General features: G+C 41.5%; 1 protein-coding gene across 1 annotated transcript in view; it reads right to left on the minus strand.

The window, feature by feature from the left end:
- Window positions 1-17,768, minus strand: part of LOC139661915 (astrotactin-1-like) — a gene marked incomplete at its 3' end in the record, with an annotated part of 174,977 nt that extends 157,209 nt beyond the window's left edge. The window contains 1 exon segment of the mRNA XM_071540496.1: window positions 17,459-17,768. Within this exon segment, the coding sequence (XP_071396597.1) occupies window positions 17,459-17,768 (310 nt within the window).
- Window positions 17,769-17,980: the final 212 nt, after the last annotated feature.

Here is a 17,980-nt window from a genome sequence, read left to right on the forward strand (position 1 = left end):
GGACTAAATTCAAGTCCATCTACCACAAATGTGCCCTACTCATCTATGTGTACCAATTTTGTTTTATGATCATATTCAGTTTAATAGGATCACTTACAATGTAAGGTCATAACATAAAATTGAACCCGGAACATGGCCTCCATGTGCAAATATTAATGTGAAATACTGTTGGATTGTTTCTGTAATATAACCTGCTATTTCTCATACTGCGACTTGAAACATCATCCTGTTGTAGAGCCAAATCTGTTGTAATGCGAGCGGGTGAAGGTGACACACAGACTACATTAGGTCCGCCGCAGTGAGTTCAAAAGGTCCCAGTCGCTGCTGCTGAATTGTAGATGGTGGAACTTACAACAGATTACACATCTGAGCATCATGACGGCTCAGTGGGCCAAGGCATAAAATTTGTGCTTGCTTTGTCATGGGATTGAACCTGGCTCACAACACTGCATGCGTGCCACACTTTCTGTTTCCCATCTTTCCAGCCACTTTGGACTATCACGTAAAAGCATGGTTGCCTGGTGCCTCGGTACGCTAAAGCATATACCATGTAACTGTCACATGCCGGGTTCAAATGTGACCTGGGATCTTTGCCACGTGTCTGTCTTCTCTCCTATCTTGCCTAGCTCTGTTCGTGAACTGTCTAATAAAGCAGAAATGCCATGAATAATCTGAGAAAACATAGATCAGTTCAAGAGAGAGGGAGGGGAAGACTGAATACAAACCAAAAATAATTAAATACATAAATGGTGATCCGCTTCATCATGATTGTTAATTATGATAATTAATTGTTGTATTTACTAATTCGAAAACATATCAATTGTATACTATTTATTGTTCACTGTCATGCGACCAAGTTTGATTACCGACATTTGAATTTGTTGACTTTGCTTTGGCAAAGTACTTCCGTACTTCATGCCAAATAAAGCACCTTCAATTGAATTGTGTGTTTGTGTCTCATGCGCTCCTGTATGGCCTCTCCCTCCTGCCTGTCTTTTCTGTGATATCTCTCAGGATGAAGCACCGAGGGAGAAAATTAACATCCAAATGATGTTTTCCCACATGCCGTCGTGGCTGGCGGAACCGCCAAATTTTACCGGCCACCGCCAAAATTTTGCAGCACTTGGCTGGTGGCTGGTGCAAATTCGCCACCTTGGGAGGGACGGCTGCCCACTCGAAAGAATGCCTGGGGAGAACAAAATCTAAAGACAAAGACAGTCTGGAGGTGTGCAGAAACCATTAGAAGAGAAAGGCTGCTTCACTAAGAATGATATATAACTGTGCCCAGGTATGCCGACCACAAAGCTCTTAAGCCTTCCCATTCTCTGACAGCTAGAGAAATATATCATGCCTTTGACGCTCCCCAACCAAGTTCCCAGTAAGCCCGGAGAATAAGTCATTCTTCAGCCCTCTGGGCTCTCTGCGAGTTAGGCCCTTCTAATGCAACATGATTAAATGGGATGCTTCCATTGTGTATTTTTGGGATACAGTAATTCAATTTTTTGAGGGTCAGCAGAATCTTATATAGTGTGTACAGTGCAATGTACAGCACCGGCTAAAAGGTTGGTGAAATGGTTCAGTCAAATGGTCCATCACAAAGTGCTGCGACAGAACGCCATCTACGCATTTTCCTGCTAGACAGCCGCTTAATGCTTTGGTTTGGTGTTTCTGATCACTGACAAGACGGCATTAAATAAGAAATGTTTTGGCATGTGGATATTGAGAACTACTGTATCTTAAAGTAATTACATTACCTCAAAGCAAACACGAGCCAAGCTTAATCAGCAACGGCTCCCGGGCGCAAGACAGAGGACCGACTCACTGACAATTACTGCCACTTATCTAATAGACCGACCAGCTCATTTCTCGCTCTGTCTCTCTCTTCTTTCGCTCTCTCCTCTCCCTCTGCAGTCCTTTCTTTTGCTCTCCCTCTCGCCTAACTTGCGCCCCTTCTCGCTTTGACCCTCTCCTTTCACCACCATTCTTTCTCGTTCTCCATCCCTCCTTTCCTCTCGCTTTTGTTCTCCCTCATCCCTCTCCTGCCTTTTCTCCCTGCCTTCAGCTCTCGCTCTCCCCCCGTAGAGAGGGGACATGCGAGGTCCTCTCTCCTTCCCTCACCTCTGTGGCCCTCGAGGGGTTTAATCGTCAGCTTAATGTCACACCCTACAAGGTCCGCCTGGGAACACACACATGTTCGACTATATGACTTCCCCCCCTGATTAGTGATCTTTCACTTGCCTGCTACCTTGGCTTTTTTGCAAGCAGTAAGCAAGTTAAAAGGCGTGCATTTGGCTGAAAAATGCACTGTTTGTGTATGTTAGCTCGCTAAGCTCACACACATATCCTTGAAATCTATCCTTGAATACCCAGTTACCCGAGTTGCCAGCATCCCTTGTGTGGAAGATGAGTGGTAGACAGACTCTAAGCTGATGATTAACTTTGAAGCAATGTAGACAGGCAGTCCTGTGATCAGGTAGCATAGGAATTGACAAAAGGAACAGGGATAACAAGGTAAGGGGCGAAAGTATCGGAGAGTGGAGCTTTAATTACACAAACATTTCTCTGAGGCAGAGCTGCTCTGGAGTTAAAGTTCAATAGAGCCAAAGAACAAAGATTTTTCTGAGCACAAGTTAGTTAACTGGCAAAGAAGGAACTCTGGTCAAAATGAAATATAGATGGCAATTACTTTTTTTTTCTTTCACTCATGACCATGATCTTGGAAGGTCAGGAGCTAGCTAACAATCTTACCTAGATAGCTATAGGCTAGTATGGCTAGTTTGAACTTGGAAGGTCAGCTAGGCTAACTAGCTAACCTAGATAATTTAGTATGGCTAGAGAGCATTTTTTCAGTTAGTAGCAAGAGGCTTCATGATATTACCTCCTCAATTACCTCTAGCTTTTTTCACTGGGCTTCAGTCTAATTGTTCAATGTGTCTCCCAAGCAAATGAGTTCAGAGAGTAGCTACTGGCTGCACAAAAAGTCGCTAGAAGGTGCCACATTTGCTAATGATATATCCTAATTTGCATATCAATACATTTGCTACAGTCCCCTGCTCTCAGTGAAAGAGAGCTGTGTATGGGAAGCGCTATGATCATCAGACCTGGATCCGACAAGAAACTAGCGCAAATGTAGGTGCATCAACCGTACAGATTTATCGGCAAATGCTTTGTCAACACATTTACATTGTTCTATATGGTCTGAGAAAGTAGCTGGGTTTGTCACTAGTCACTTTTGTGAGATAAAGTCACCAGGGGGGTCTGAAAAGTCAGCAAGATGTCAGCGGTGAGTCTAAGCCCACCTTGACACTGCAAGCAACACAATCTACAAGTCACCGGAATTCCATTCATGTCCTATAAAGCTGACCAGGGAAACTTGGCCAATGTGTGGACAGTCAACAAGCTTCTTGGCCGAGAAAAAAGAGTTTTAATAGTTCGCCTAGGAAGTGCAAAATGGACATAAACTTGATTACAGCCATTCAAAGTTTCCCAGTGCTCTAAAACTTTCATTTGAAAGACTACAAGAAATATCTCAAACATGATGCTTGGAGTGAGGTTGCATCCATCATGGTGGTTGATGGAAAGCTGTTACCTAATTGTTACTTAATTAATGCTTAGCTGTGTTATGTCAACAAAACAATGTAACATAACGAAAGGCAATACCAAAGCAGTGACAAATACATGATTTACCTGATCAAAACAGCTGCAGACCACATAGATGTGCACAATCCACAATATTTGGTTCTTTGGCTCCGCCCACTGAGATTTAACTCAACCAAAGACATTATTTCTGCCTCCAGACCAGTTCTGCCTCCGAGTAATATGTGTATAACTAAAACTCCAATCTGCTAAAGCAAAATGAAAAGATACCACCTGTCCTAATTATTGCCAATGTTGCCCATCTGTACATTACCTCAAAACCTCTGCCATGGAATCATGGCCTGCAGGAGAACTATATGGGATTGGCTGTTTGTCTAAAAATATTCAGAATCATTTAGTCATTCGAGATGTCATAGCGATTTCTGCATAGCTTTGTCAGCTGAGAATTTGGTGCATGGCAGTGCCTCACCTGTTCGTCAACAAGCCCCTCTATCTCCCAACCCTGCCTCATTGTTCATTTAACAATAAATATATTCTATTTTTAACTGTCCAAAAAACATCACCACCTGCACGGTTTATGAGGTGATAAGCTCCATGAAGGAGCAATCCCTGACAAATTGAAAATTCATGACCATGTAAATATTTCACTAACATGGCATGGCTGACATGCACGCTACATTCACACCAGTCTGTCACAGCCCCACCACCAGCCTCGGGCTCATCTTGCCATGCCGTAAAAAAAAAAAAAAAAATCCCCATTAATCCGGTTGACTAAAAATTCCAGGTACTATATGCTCCTCTGTCACGGCCAGCCAGGTGACCTTATGGGTCATCTCATTGGAAATGGAGCGCTGCTGTGCTGGGCAAAACGGAAGAAGAGAGGAGCTAGAAATGTGAGAATGTGAGAAATCCCCCTACTGCACATTTCTTTTGTTTGCGCCTCGAAGTAGCTTAAGTGGATGGAAATGGGAAGAAAAAGGCTTTGTGTGAAAAATATAGAGCCGTGTCTCTTAGATACCTACTGCGGTATCATCTCTCAACCACAGAGAGGGAGGAAGGCAGCAAAGCAAAATGACTGATCCCTTTGAGAAAGGAGGTGGCAGTGAGACATGGAGTCGCCTCCTTAGTTGCTGGCCTTATTAAACCAGTCACTCCCGTCGGGGCCGAGCCCTGCAAGAATATTTCAAAAGTTTTTCGTTCTCCGTGGCCAATTTTTCCATCAGCTTTTATTGGGCTTTACACTAAGGCTTCATTTTTAAGTGTTTAATTAGGAGGAGGATTTCTTACTATACTGCGACCTAGTCAAAATGGATAAAGTCAGACAAGGCCACTGTGTGGCAATGAAATTAACAAATATTGGGTTGATGTTAGGAACAGCGTGTCAGAAAGTTAAGAATATGTCACTATTTGATCAATTAGATATGGCTCTTGATCAGCAGTGAGCCAATCAGTTTTTTAATCTTATTATCTGTTAGGGTGCAGGCGGGAGACAGCTCTTTATCAGACCTTTTCTCATGCATGGCTGATAATGTGGTAATTTATTAATGTTGAATGTGTACGATAATGTGATGTCTGTCATAATCTATGCCTTTTAGTTGACAATTAGGCCGCAGTCCCAATCGATGCTACGTTAGAGAGATGATAATGTACAGTGTAAAATCACTCATCCTAATCCCTCAGGGATGGAAGCCATTCAGTAAAATGAGATCTTGGCGGTGCCAAAATGCATGGAAACTCTACACAATGGTAAATCCAAATCTGAAATGGGTCAAATATAAAGTACAGATTATCCAAACTGACAATATGGTGTCAGTTCCCTCTCTGAGTGACGTTAGCTTTTTGAATGTAGCTGAACGTAGCTGCTGTAACAATTTCTGTACAGACACACCCTATGTTAATGACAACACATTTTAACACAACATATGTTGTTATATTGAAAAGTAACAAATGTGTGTTGCCCGAAAGAAAAATGAGGCAACCTTTTCAAGAGTGTAGCACATGTAGCAAACAAATCCAATGGCCACAATGGAAGAAAAACAACACCCTTTGCGATATTTTCTGAAAACTGATGTGCTAAGAACTTTTGGAGAAATTGGATATCTCAGCTCATGTTTTATCTTGTGTGACAAGCCCCAACTACCAATTCATTCAAAGCAAATGATACAGTCTTGACATATCAAGGCCACAGTGAAAGCAAATAGACATACGCTGGTAGTTAAAAACTTCCCCTGAACTTCAGCAAACTGACTCTTAAAAATATTACTTTCAGGTTGTCATGGTTGCCCAGCAGGCTAAAGCACATAACATGCACTTATGTCATGGTTCACAACTGGTTTGTGAACTTTGTCACTCAACTCACTCTCCATTGTACGTGTATTGTTGAAGAAAACTATCATTAAGGACAAATAAAGCAGAAATCTTTCAACTGAACTTCAACAAGCTGACTCTTATAATAATGAATATCTGTCAATGTTTTTCCTCTCTAACACCTAGGGTTCTAAACTTTTTTCCAGCCTGGAACCAAGAATTTTTGTCTTTCACCTTTAGACCCAGGCTCCAGAAAACATGTTTTTTACTTTTTGCTGTGTGGAGAGCCAACAGGAGAAGGCCTGTGCCCTATTTCGAGGTCTGACTGATTGAGTTTGTGAAACCATCTTTCCGTTGGTTGAGATTGAGATACTGACATAACAAGGTCAGCAGATGCCAAAGGGGGGCTGAGATGTGCCAGTAGGTACTGTAGCTACAAATATCAAGCAAGTAAACTACAGAAAATTCACACCAAAAATGCCATAATAGTTGCTGAGGCTGTAATATTATACAACCCTAAAACCCAGAGTTGAGATGATCGACAATGTGCAGTATTATGAGATGCTTAGGTAAACTGATGTATTTTGACATTGATTTAAGTATATCAAGGTAAGTTGACAGTACCAATCTTTGCATAGAAACTTTAAGTAGGGAAGGAGTGACAGTGAAATTGATACTAATATTGCAGAGATAGGACAATATGCTAATCTCACGATACCATTCGATACGCGATATGGGGTTCACGATTCAATACAACAACGATACGATGTAATAAATAAAAGTTCAACGACAACAAGGTCTGACTGTGCAGAATTCTGTTTTATTTCTGAGACACAAATCTTTCTAGCAATGGCACTGGCTTGCAGAATGTACAGAATGTGCAGATGCTTGCAGAAATTAGAATGTAAACAACAATTTAAAAATGTCGTTACAGGATAATTTGGATGGAGAGCTTGTGAAACTGTGATGGTCAAGCAGTCTCATTTACAGCAGAATAAAATGGAGCTAATATCACCATTCATTTTTCTGCCCCACGATACGTATTGTCACATTTTTGTGAAAATCAGCAACTAGATCTTTCTGCCTTTTTCACACATGGAAATATGTTAGAAAAATGGATTATGCCTCAAACGTTTTTGCTAATGACCCCAGACTGACGCGAGTACTGGTACCAGCGCGTCCGTAAGTTAAGTTCGGCTCGGAACTCCACCAACATTCCTCATGGTCAACACATCAAGCGAATCAAGACTGGCTATTGAGATGTGCCAGGAGCTACACACTTCAACTGACCTACAAGAACCCGGCCGCTCTGAGAAAAAAAAAAAAACGACTGGTAGAATGCCTTTGAACCGATGTCCTTCCTGTGCGTAACACCTCTCCCTGAGGTTGAGAGACTGACAGATCGAGGCCAGAGGATGATGACAGTAGAAGATTAAGATGTAGTGCTTTTACCAGGGTGATGAAATCAGGACATCAGAGAGAGAAACCGAGAAACTAGTCCGCCGCTCCCGCCACGAAAAAAACTTCTCCGCGCGCTTCTTTTAATGGAAGCTAGTCAGAGAACCTCCGGGGAATGTTTTTTTTTTTTTTTTTTTTTTTTTTTTACATGGGTGAGTTTGTGTTGGTGTGTTTGTGTGTGTGCGTGCACGTAATACCAAGATTGCTCGATCTTTCATGTTATTTGCTTTAAGAACTCTCTAAGGCGGCCGCGTTCATGGGGTGCCATAAATTACGGGCACGCCCCTAATCTTAAACAGGGATGAAAACGTATTCCTGCCCGGTGTCGGACTGTTTGTCCAGCTCCTAACCCGCTCCCACAGGCCGCTGTGAGCCTGCATACAGATTACAGTTTCCTTCTCCCTTGATCTCCCCCCAGCCCCGACAGCCTAATAAAACACATGTGGGCAGCAATACCATTTTTTGAAAACTATATCAACATGCTGCAAGGGAGCCGGCGAAATGGCTGTGGCTTTTTTTGCCCCGTGTGCTTTTATGTCGTGGCCGTTTGTTGATTTGTTTGTTTGCTTGGTTTTTTTTTTTTTGGGGGGGGGGGGTTTGGCCCCAATCGGGCCAGTTTGGGCCTGAGATTATCCTGGGAAATTCTTAATGTTTAAGGCAGTGCTGGGATGTAGAATATGTTTTATCACTCTGTATTACTGAATCACATCCCCCATGTAATAGGTAATAAAGGCTATTCCACAGCTATTCCGCCCTGCCCCACTGTGTGCTACTGTATCACCTGCTAAGAAACATGGGAATCAACAATGACTGAAGAAGAATAATAATCCTAATAATAATTGACATTAGCCTAATAATTTACCATACATTAGTTTTTACAAATCGTGATCTTGGAATTCTAAAGTTCTATCAGACTTTTTTTTTTTTTTTTATCAAAATTGACTTAACACATATTCATGATATTTGAATGCTACTGCATGCTTGTGTGGTTATTTTTTTTTTTTTTTAAAGAACTTCTGGGGCTTAAATATTTAATAAGATGTACAGTTTTGCCAGATGCTATGTCAAATCTTTGATGTAAAACATCTCAGAACGGCATTCCACCCAGATAGAACCACATAATTCAAAGCTGATGAAATATGTAAAACTAATTTGTAGCATGAATCTGAATTTAGAAAATCAATTTTGAACCTACATACTGATACAATTTTCATTACTCGCAATAAAATGGAATAAAAAGGCTTATAAAACAGATTGCAAAATGAGTTTTCAAAAGTTCAGCATGCCTAGTGCTCTCTCTTTCAGTTCTTTCTCCCCTCCTCTCGTTTTATGATAGGACATATATTCTAGCATCATGTAAAGAAACAGAAAAAATGAATAGGACTGATAGTGGAAAGGGGTAACTGAGACTAATCATTATTCAGCATACAGTACTGTATCTTTCCAATGTAAAAGGTGCCTCCCCAAATTTCTTTCCTTCCTCTCCTGTATCCCTTTCCTCCCTCTCCTCTCCTTTTGGGGCGATCAAAACGTCACCTTTCTTTAGAACTCCTGTCTAAGCACCCGCTCATGTTGCCATGGAAACCGTTCACTTGCTGCCATATGCCTCGCAATGTCTCTCTCTCTCTCTCTCTCTCCCCCTCTCTCTCGATATTGTCTAGCTTTCCTCTCTCCCTCTCTCGCATTCTTCCTATTCTGCTCTCCTCCCTGCAGGAAGGCCTGGCGAACAAACCAAACAATCCTCGGCGCCTGCTTGATATTGATCACACATTTCTCCGCAACAGAGACAGCACTGGGGCAACAAGGACACCGAATATTTCGTATAACTATCTATTAAACACAGGGGTTCGAACAATATGGGGTTTTGATACCAATATCACAGCTGATATTTTTCACCGATATTCAACATCCTTTTTTTTTTTATTTCATGCCCAAAAAAAATCCACTGAAACAACATTTAGACCATCATGGGACATTAAAAAGCTCCATTGAAACCCAGACTAATGAATTGTTTTAGTGTTAGCAGCACTTTAAGGCAGAGTGACCCACCGCACCTATTCAATGGTAGGGGAAACTCTGGGATACAATACTGCCTGTAAATGAAGAATTAACTTACATTAACTTACAACTTCCTTACAACTTAAACATTATTGAGCAATTAAGCGAATAAATAAGATGTGCCAAGAAAACCAAATATCATTGCAGGTTTTCCAGACTGTTTTTATGCAGGTGTGGTCAGGGAGGAACCGCCATCATATACCTCTAATACTAATTAGTTCTGAGAGCTACACATTGATTAAAGTAGAAACTTGCAGTTATATGCATCTACATGTAGAACAAAATACAGCAACAAATACAGTAAGGGTGCAAATCCAGTAATCTAGTAAACTTGTATTAAGCATAGATCTAGCCATCATAGACACGTTTTACTCGCATTCTGCATTAAAAAAAAGTCCTGCAATGCTAATCCTGTAGGATGAATGCAGAATTTAGGGACTGTACTGTATGGAAGATAGGTGCTGGTGGCTCTGAATGCAGCCTCGCATGCTTAAGGCAGAGCGAGAGAGTGCTGAGGAATTTCTAGAGGGACTAGAAAATCACTCGAAGGAACCCAGTTAAAAACCAGTTAAAAATAGCTTCAAACAGGCACATGTGCTGTGGTGCTATTACATTAGTAAAAAGACAGTAATGAATAACAGTGTCGGCGGAGAGTGGGAGGAGAGGGGTGGAAACACCTGAAGCAGCAGTTTATTCATGAGCCAGCTAATTAGTGCTTTTAAAGACTGGGTTAAAAGTGTGTCTGTCTGTCAACCTCCCATTGCTAAAAATTCTCAAATCTGCAATCCTTAATGACGGCACATTAAAAAAAAAGTGCTGACAAGTGGAGTTTAGGCACGAATCAAACTTTCTTTCTTTTCCTGTTCTTTTGTCATGTTGAAAGCGGAAACAGTGAAACTAACCTACAGACCTTTTTTGAGGTCAAAACACAGTAACATTAACATTAACTCCCCAGAGGAAACTACTCTCTGGCCATTGTTATAGACTTATTTCCAATGTGTTCCTTCATTGTACCATCACTATCAATAGAATAATGAAATATAACACACCCATGTTTTAGAAGTAATACAAATAATAAGTACAGCAGCTGCAGTAAGCATAATGATTTCACACAAGGAGAACATTCTCATAGCCTTAAAGGTGCTACGTGCATCATATTAACATCAATAAATCATTACCGCATTAATTCTGAGACATTAGCATAATCATTGTTAACAAACAAGATCGTCGACGAGAGGATTGGCAGCCTCTACGCTGCATTTTACACTGTGTGATACCAGGTCAGATTTAGAGGGAAATCTGCTGGATTGCTTTACGGCACTAAGGGAATTGCTTTACGGCACAAAACAAGAAGAGAAATGGGAATGTGTTTATTTTTTAGAAACACTAGTACTAGCAAGACCTCTGGTGTGAGATAGAGGCTACCAAACTTCTTGACCATGGTCTCATTTGTTTACAGTCATTATACCAAGGTATCACAGTTGATTTCATAATGATATATTGATGACCACTCTTGATTCTACCTGGGCATAGGTTGGATATGACTATGCTACTCGCCTAAAGCAGTTTAGACAGCATGAAGATGCAATTAATGCATGAATCGTGCGCTCACTAAGCTGGGCAAAGTGTCTCTGACATCCTACATGTACAGTAATTAAATGTCTCTGTAACGTGTTCATTATGATGGGAGTGTGTGTGTGAAGCCCGTTTTAATTGCTCGGGGGGACACGGCTCCGGTCCGCTGTTTCACACCGATGCCTCACACCGAGTTGAAAGTCCTTCCCAGTAGTGGCGATTGCTATTACAATGTGACAAACTGCTTGATTTCCCCCCCCCCCCCCCAAAAAAAAAATCCACCTGGGAAAGGGGAGCAACAGTGTAGCAGCAGCACTGCAGCAAGAGAGCGTGGCTTCTGTCTTGGGTGCATCTTCACTGCCTCTCTGTTTATGCGTTCTACAGAGTGAAGGGTGTGATAGGAAAGAGAGTTGAGGGTAGCGTGGCGAACGTCGGGGGTTTTTGGATTCCAGCTGACTGAATCGCGCTGTAGGTGTTCCGTGTCAGAAATGCTCGGGTTCACTTTGGGTAATTCGAAAGCGATGCACACATCTGCCTTGTTTTCCCAGTGCTGGACGAGGATTAAACTGCAAAATTCATAACAGGTCCGCACATTCAAATTTTTTTGCTCTGCCAATTTTTGATTGCGCTCACTTTGACCAGCGGCAGCCCAAGGCCAGAGAGCAGCTGGTTGGACACAATGTGGAGTACTGGTGCACCTAAGACAGGGCTTGACATTAAGCTTTTTGAAGCACTTGCAAAGTGACAAGTGAAATTATTCTTTCTTGTCCGTAAGCATAAATCACTTGTCCAAAAAAACACAAATCACCAACGCACATTACAGTGTATGCTGAATCAATAAAAACACAAGAGCCGTCTATTACAATGGCATTTAATAACAAAATAACTTGTTTCACAATCTACAAAATATCTGAGATATGGTATTAATTTCATGGTTTGGTGGCACTGGAGGTAAGTTTAGGTAAGTGGGTAAGGTGTGTGTGTGTGTGTGTGTGGGTTCAATCCTCAAACTTCATGGTCTGCCAGCTCAACAATCTCTACATAGCGATAACCGCATTCTACACCCACACTCACTACTAGAAAGATTCAGGTAGTGACTCATGAATTTAGTTATTAGTGAGTTAATCTAAGTGCTGTGTACCAGAACTGGACAACTGGTAACACTCTGGTAGATAGTAGAAGGCTGTTGAATGATGCTTCAAGGTAATGGGTTCGTAGAAAAGAAAGAATACACCACTTACCGGAGTGGTCACGACAACTCAAGCAAACAATTTAGAGTGCTTGTCCATGAGTCCCATGACAAACACAAACACAACATTGGTTCCTACATACATTTCCTACACAGATAGAGAACCGCAATGCCAACCTATCTAACCAACTCAGAATCCATCGTTGAGAAATACACATACGGTATGAGACACTGTACAATATTTATAGGCAAAGATTACCTCCAACACAATCAGCAGGAAATGAACTGACTGGACACCGACATATAAGCCAAATACCATAGGCATACGCTATTTTTATCATCATCACAGCTGAAAAAAATACTGAAAAGCATGAAAAGAAAACTCTTTGATATCTAGTAGTAGTAAGTTAAAGGCAATAGATATGTTTTTAGCATAGCTACCAGAACAAGACTCAAAGGTGACATCGCAAGTACAATCGCCACTGGAGTTTCATTCACCGAGCCAATGCTCATTTCACTGACAACAATATCAAAGCTTTTATGGTAGCCATGTGAACTGTGAACCAGCCAAATGATGGTTCAAGAAAGCTGAATTTGAATGGGAAACTGTTAAGGGCCGACTTCCTTCCGAGCCTCCGGCCCGGATGAGCCAATCACTGCCAGAGCAAATACAGCTTCAGTCTCTCTCCCAGAGGGCAGCTTTATTACCTCACCTCCGGCAGAATTTATGACACAACACCTAAAGGGTAAATTTCTAATAACGTCTCCGGGCTTCCCTGACACTAACAAGTGGCTGCGGCCCTGCGGCTAAAATTTACTGTCAGTCACAGGATCCCCCCCCATTTCAAATTGCTTCTTAGATGCTTCACAGAGAAGCAATTTGGCAAGAAAAATGTGAGCATCTGTAAAAAGGTAGCAAAAAAAAAACATTGAACTTGAATTCAGCTCTTCAAGAGTAAAGTCAAACTCCACCCCCCCATCCAAGACACACGCAAACACACGCGCCCACACACACACACAACCATATTTAAAATATGATGGATGTTCTTGGCTGCTGTTTCTTCAAAGTTTTTTTTTTTTTCTGAGACTGAGAAAAAAACCTTTAAGCAAGCAAGGAATCCTTTTTTCTCTCACCAAAATGCGGCCTACAGGTTAATTTTTTATAAGTTTTTGCTTTCAGCTAGATCCTTGAAACTGTCCCTTTAAGATTTCCCACTGATCTCTCTCTAAGATCTTTAAAAACCCAAATAATTAATTGGGGTCAGCTAAGGATTGTGTCCTGGGTGAGACAGGGATGAGGATGGGAGAGTGCAGTCACCATAGGGCTCACAGCAGGGCAACATGATGTTAGGACAGGTACTAACTATATCAATCTGTATCATACACTATACACTATATTAATCTGGGGGCTTCCAAATATTTTCAGGCAAAAATATGTTTTTTTTTCTTGCAAGCCAAATTGATTTTGGCTTGCAAGAAAGTGTGTGGAATACAATAACGAAATGGCTTGGGTTTTTAAGTCATAACCTTGGCTTGGCAGAGACTTGGCAATAGCCACATACATAGTGTAGTACCAGGGAGTGCCAAAGTTCCAAAAATTTAAGGATTGTCTTGGCAAAAACCTTCAGCTGGTGCAGCTACAAATTTTTACAGAATAATTTATGGATTCATTTTTACATCTTCCCACATTACAACTTTGTGTATGGAGCCAGTTTTCAAAAAAGCTATAGGCTCGCTTATTTTTTTGCAAAACAACAACAAACAAGAGGCACTTGAGCTTCCTAGAATCTTGCCATTTTTCCTCATTAATATGCAAATTTGTGCAGCAAGGTGCTCCAAAACCCAATGAGATCATCTGCTCTATATGGGAAACCTGTGGTGTAAGTATGAAGTTTCTATCATGTATTGTTGATGTATTGTGTTCACAAGGATGAGTCTACAAACAGACAGACAGATGCCACCATGATGACATAATGTCCCGCATACCGTGTACCATGGTGGAGGGGCATAATAACATGCAGAGAGGAACCATGTACAACATTAACTATAACTATAAGGCAGACTCAAACAGCCATAGAGCAGGCTTGTGTGTAAAGATAGACACAACAGCAGCAGCAGCAATAACAACTGACTAAAAGGAGCCTTATGTATGCACAAACTCAATTCATCAAGCATCTCATTTACCATAATGCTGCTGAAACGCTGGTTTTAAGTCTAATTGCTGCATTGTTATCAATAGCGCCATATCATTTTAATGTAAATTGCTCTTGCTTGCTGACAACACATACAACAAGCGAATGTTCTGTTTAGTAATTCGATGCTGACACTTCGCATTTCACTCAGGAGGTTTTGTTTAAAAAAAAAAAAAAAAAGAAATCAAGTAACAAAAAAAACAAAAAAACAACAACAAAGAAATAAAAGCCTGCAGCTGCTCAAGCGTTTGTGTTTGGGTGGAGGGATGCTACTTGCATCAGGAATGCGGAATTGTGTTGAACTCCCCTGTGTGAATTTTCATTAAAAGTTTTCTCTCCCGGAGTAGAATGCTCGGTAAAGGAAATGTCAGACACAAATTCAAGCTCATTAATATGCGGCGGCAGTCGTAAGTGATATGTTTTGCTGTGTATTCGCTCTTTGTGTATTTCCCTCCACCCCATAATGAATTAACTGGTGTCCAATTAGGTCTTTGGCTACAAATAAGATTGATAAAAGCTCAAAAATATTGCCAACATCATTTCAGGGGTAGCCATCACAAAAATATCTCCATCATCCATATATCTGTTCATTATAATGCATTAGTACTGCAGAGTCCCATACTTTTTCTCACATATTGCAAAGTAGAAGTGAATTAATACATTATGACACAAAACCTCTGAAGCTCTTCTGCTGGCTCAAAGGGGAATAAAACTTCAATTTTCCAAACAATCCCTTTCATGGGCTGTGCAGCAGCACAACAGTAATTCACCTTTGCAGGGCGTGCAGTAAAAACTTACACTCCTCCAATGGCCACTTCTGGATGTGCGCCCCAATAAAGCATAAACATAGATATCAAATTCTGCCAGGACCTTCTCTCCTGTGTCCAGCTTTCTCTGGTCAACTCTCAATAGGGGAAAGAAACGCTTTTAATTTACCCAAGTCAGATAATGTAGTAACTGTGGATTTGGTGTTGGTTTGGCTTGACTTGGTTTGGATTAGTTTTACCTTTAAGTGATACTTCACATTGATATAACATTTTCTTTTTTGTCCAAGACTTCATGAACTCTCAACCCGCAGTCAGTACTACTCGCTTACTTTAATTTTGAAAACCTGGTCCAAAAATCATACTTCTAATGTGGCAAAGAGGACACCGGTAATATTTCACTTCATTTGGGGTCATATTTATCAAGAAGTAACAGAGGTGTGACCAAGTCAATTTTGCTCAAGTCCAAAGTCAGTCTCAAGTATTGAGGCACAAGTCCCAAGTCTGAATGTAGATTACCAAGTCAAGTCCATGTCATTAATGCCCAGTCTCAAGTCTAAATGTAGAACAGCAAGACAAGTCAGAACAAGTCAAGAGTCCAGAATCAATTGAATATCTTACAGAAAACTAAATATCTAGGAGTTTTCAATACAATATGATTTTAATATGATAAAAACTTGGTAAGAGCATCATTCAACTTCATCATTTAAATTCAGTTGTCTGGTGGAACAAATCTCCTAACTTTCAATCTGGGTCATTTACACAAACACAAGATCTTTTGACTTTTCAAGTCATCACAGTACAAGTCAAAGTCAAGTCAAGTCTCAAGTATTCTCTTCATGCATCAAGTCAACTCTCAAGCAATTCAGTGACTTGAGTCCCCACCTCTGAGAAGTAGCCAATTTGCATCTATTACAGATGGTGAGAGCAGATAAATCCCTGGATGCTGGCAGTTTTCTACAGGTTAAGTAAGTTTAAGAGAAACTGGTTTTGAATCATTGCGGTAATATCTCAATTTCCACATGAACAAGTTATGAGTGGTCTATTCACGAAAATGTCTGCGAAACATCTGTGCCATCCATGTCACTGTTTAGAAGCTAGTTTGTCCACTTTTATTTATTTATTTATTTATTTTGTGATGTAAGTAATCACTAGGTGAAAACTTTTAAAGAATAGCCTAGCACTTCCAGCCACCCACTGCACACAAAAACACATCTGAAACATCACAAGAAAAACTAAGAAGGAAGTGAACGGTACATTATGCAAGCAAAACACAAGGTTACATCAACTAACATGAAAATAAATTAATATCAAATTAGACGACTGCAGCAAAAAGTGACAAGTAACAACAAACAGGCATGGACAGACTGAACAGCCAACTATTGAAGAGTTAGAAAAGGTGTCCAACTATTCTGAAGCCACAACATAATATCCTCCACACAGTAACGGGACGCGGACAGCTACTCCCAGCAGCAGCAGCTTGTTTTGAAGTGCTGCAGCAGACATTCAGCACCATGGACAGCGGCCAGCAAACTTCTACAATGCAAAACTCTCCCTCTTGCAGCCAAACGCATGGGCCAGTGACTGTGTGTCCACTGGCTGCTCTGAGCTTGGCTAAACTTCATTTGACATAGCCTGAATGCAAACTTGACACTGTGAAATGTCATTTTAATCAATCACAAACAAATAGGACAGGGACGCTGCGAGGTGGCCGCATAGGCAATTGAGGTGTGATAGAGTGAAAGTTGTAATGTTTTATAGTAGTTCGGCTGCATCAAACCTACCTGTTAACTAGCCTATAGCTGAAAGGCTACAGTTTCATTCCACACATGCAGCCTAACCACGTGTGTATGTTGGGGAGGATATGCAGATGAACCTATACGTAGGCTTATACAGCCTTAAAAATGGCTTCAACTCGCAAATGAATTCACCGCTGGCTGTAACTCAAGGAGGGAACTACGAGTTTTGTTAGCATTGCGATGCTATGCGGCCTGTTATTGCAATAAGATGATGTGCTAACTGATGGCATAGCACCCTGTGCTGTTATCAGCAACATACGCTATAGCTAATTATCGCGCATTGGCTGTTTTGACAAAAACATGGCAGCTGATTTCACTGGATAATCGCTCCGGTTATGATATGTGATGCGATGTTTTGTTGAAAACAGTGTGAATACAGTGTATTTAGCCAGGCCTAGGCTAGTAGACAGATGCTCAGGTGTAATAACGAGTGGGGGGCGCTTTAATCCCCATCAATTAGCCGCTTAACGAACCGCGGCGACTGTACGTTATTTCAAAAAAAAAAAAAAAAAAACTCACCTAAGACGAAAAAGGGGAGCTCGGTGTTTTCCAGGTCGTCCACCACCACGATCTCCCCGGGAAAATCATTTCGAACGGAGAACAGCAGCTTGGGCTCGGAGGCCGACGGACTGTGCATGATGCTGAGGTCGTTTTCCCTCAAAAACGGCAACGCCGACACGGTGACGCTCTTCATCTTGCACTCGGTGTCCTGGCTCTGGTCCTCGTCGCCGGTCAGACCGCGGACAAATGCCGTTTGCGAGGCCAGGAGGACGCACGCGAGCAGCGGCAGCAGCAGCAGCGATCTCGGCCCCATGTTGATGCTCGCCATCTCCGTCGCTTCGTTTCCTCTCGTTCGTTCCCCCCCTCTCTCTTCTCTGTCTCTCTCAGGCAGCCTCAGTCGCTCAGCCCGGCGGAGTGAGGGGGGCGATGCACCGGCAGTAGCTCTCCGGGATCTCACAGTGTGGGAAACAAACGCCTCTTGTTATTTCTCGCAAATCACCATATGATCTATCACATGGTCATTTTTTGGAGATACAGCCC

This window comes from Centroberyx affinis, unplaced genomic scaffold (assembly GCF_046629955.1).
Source record: "Centroberyx affinis isolate AG114_WGS23_722 - 3 ecotype Tasmania unplaced genomic scaffold, CSIRO-AGI_Caff_v1 ptg003651l_1, whole genome shotgun sequence".
Taxonomy (NCBI): domain Eukaryota; kingdom Metazoa; phylum Chordata; class Actinopteri; order Beryciformes; family Berycidae; genus Centroberyx; species Centroberyx affinis.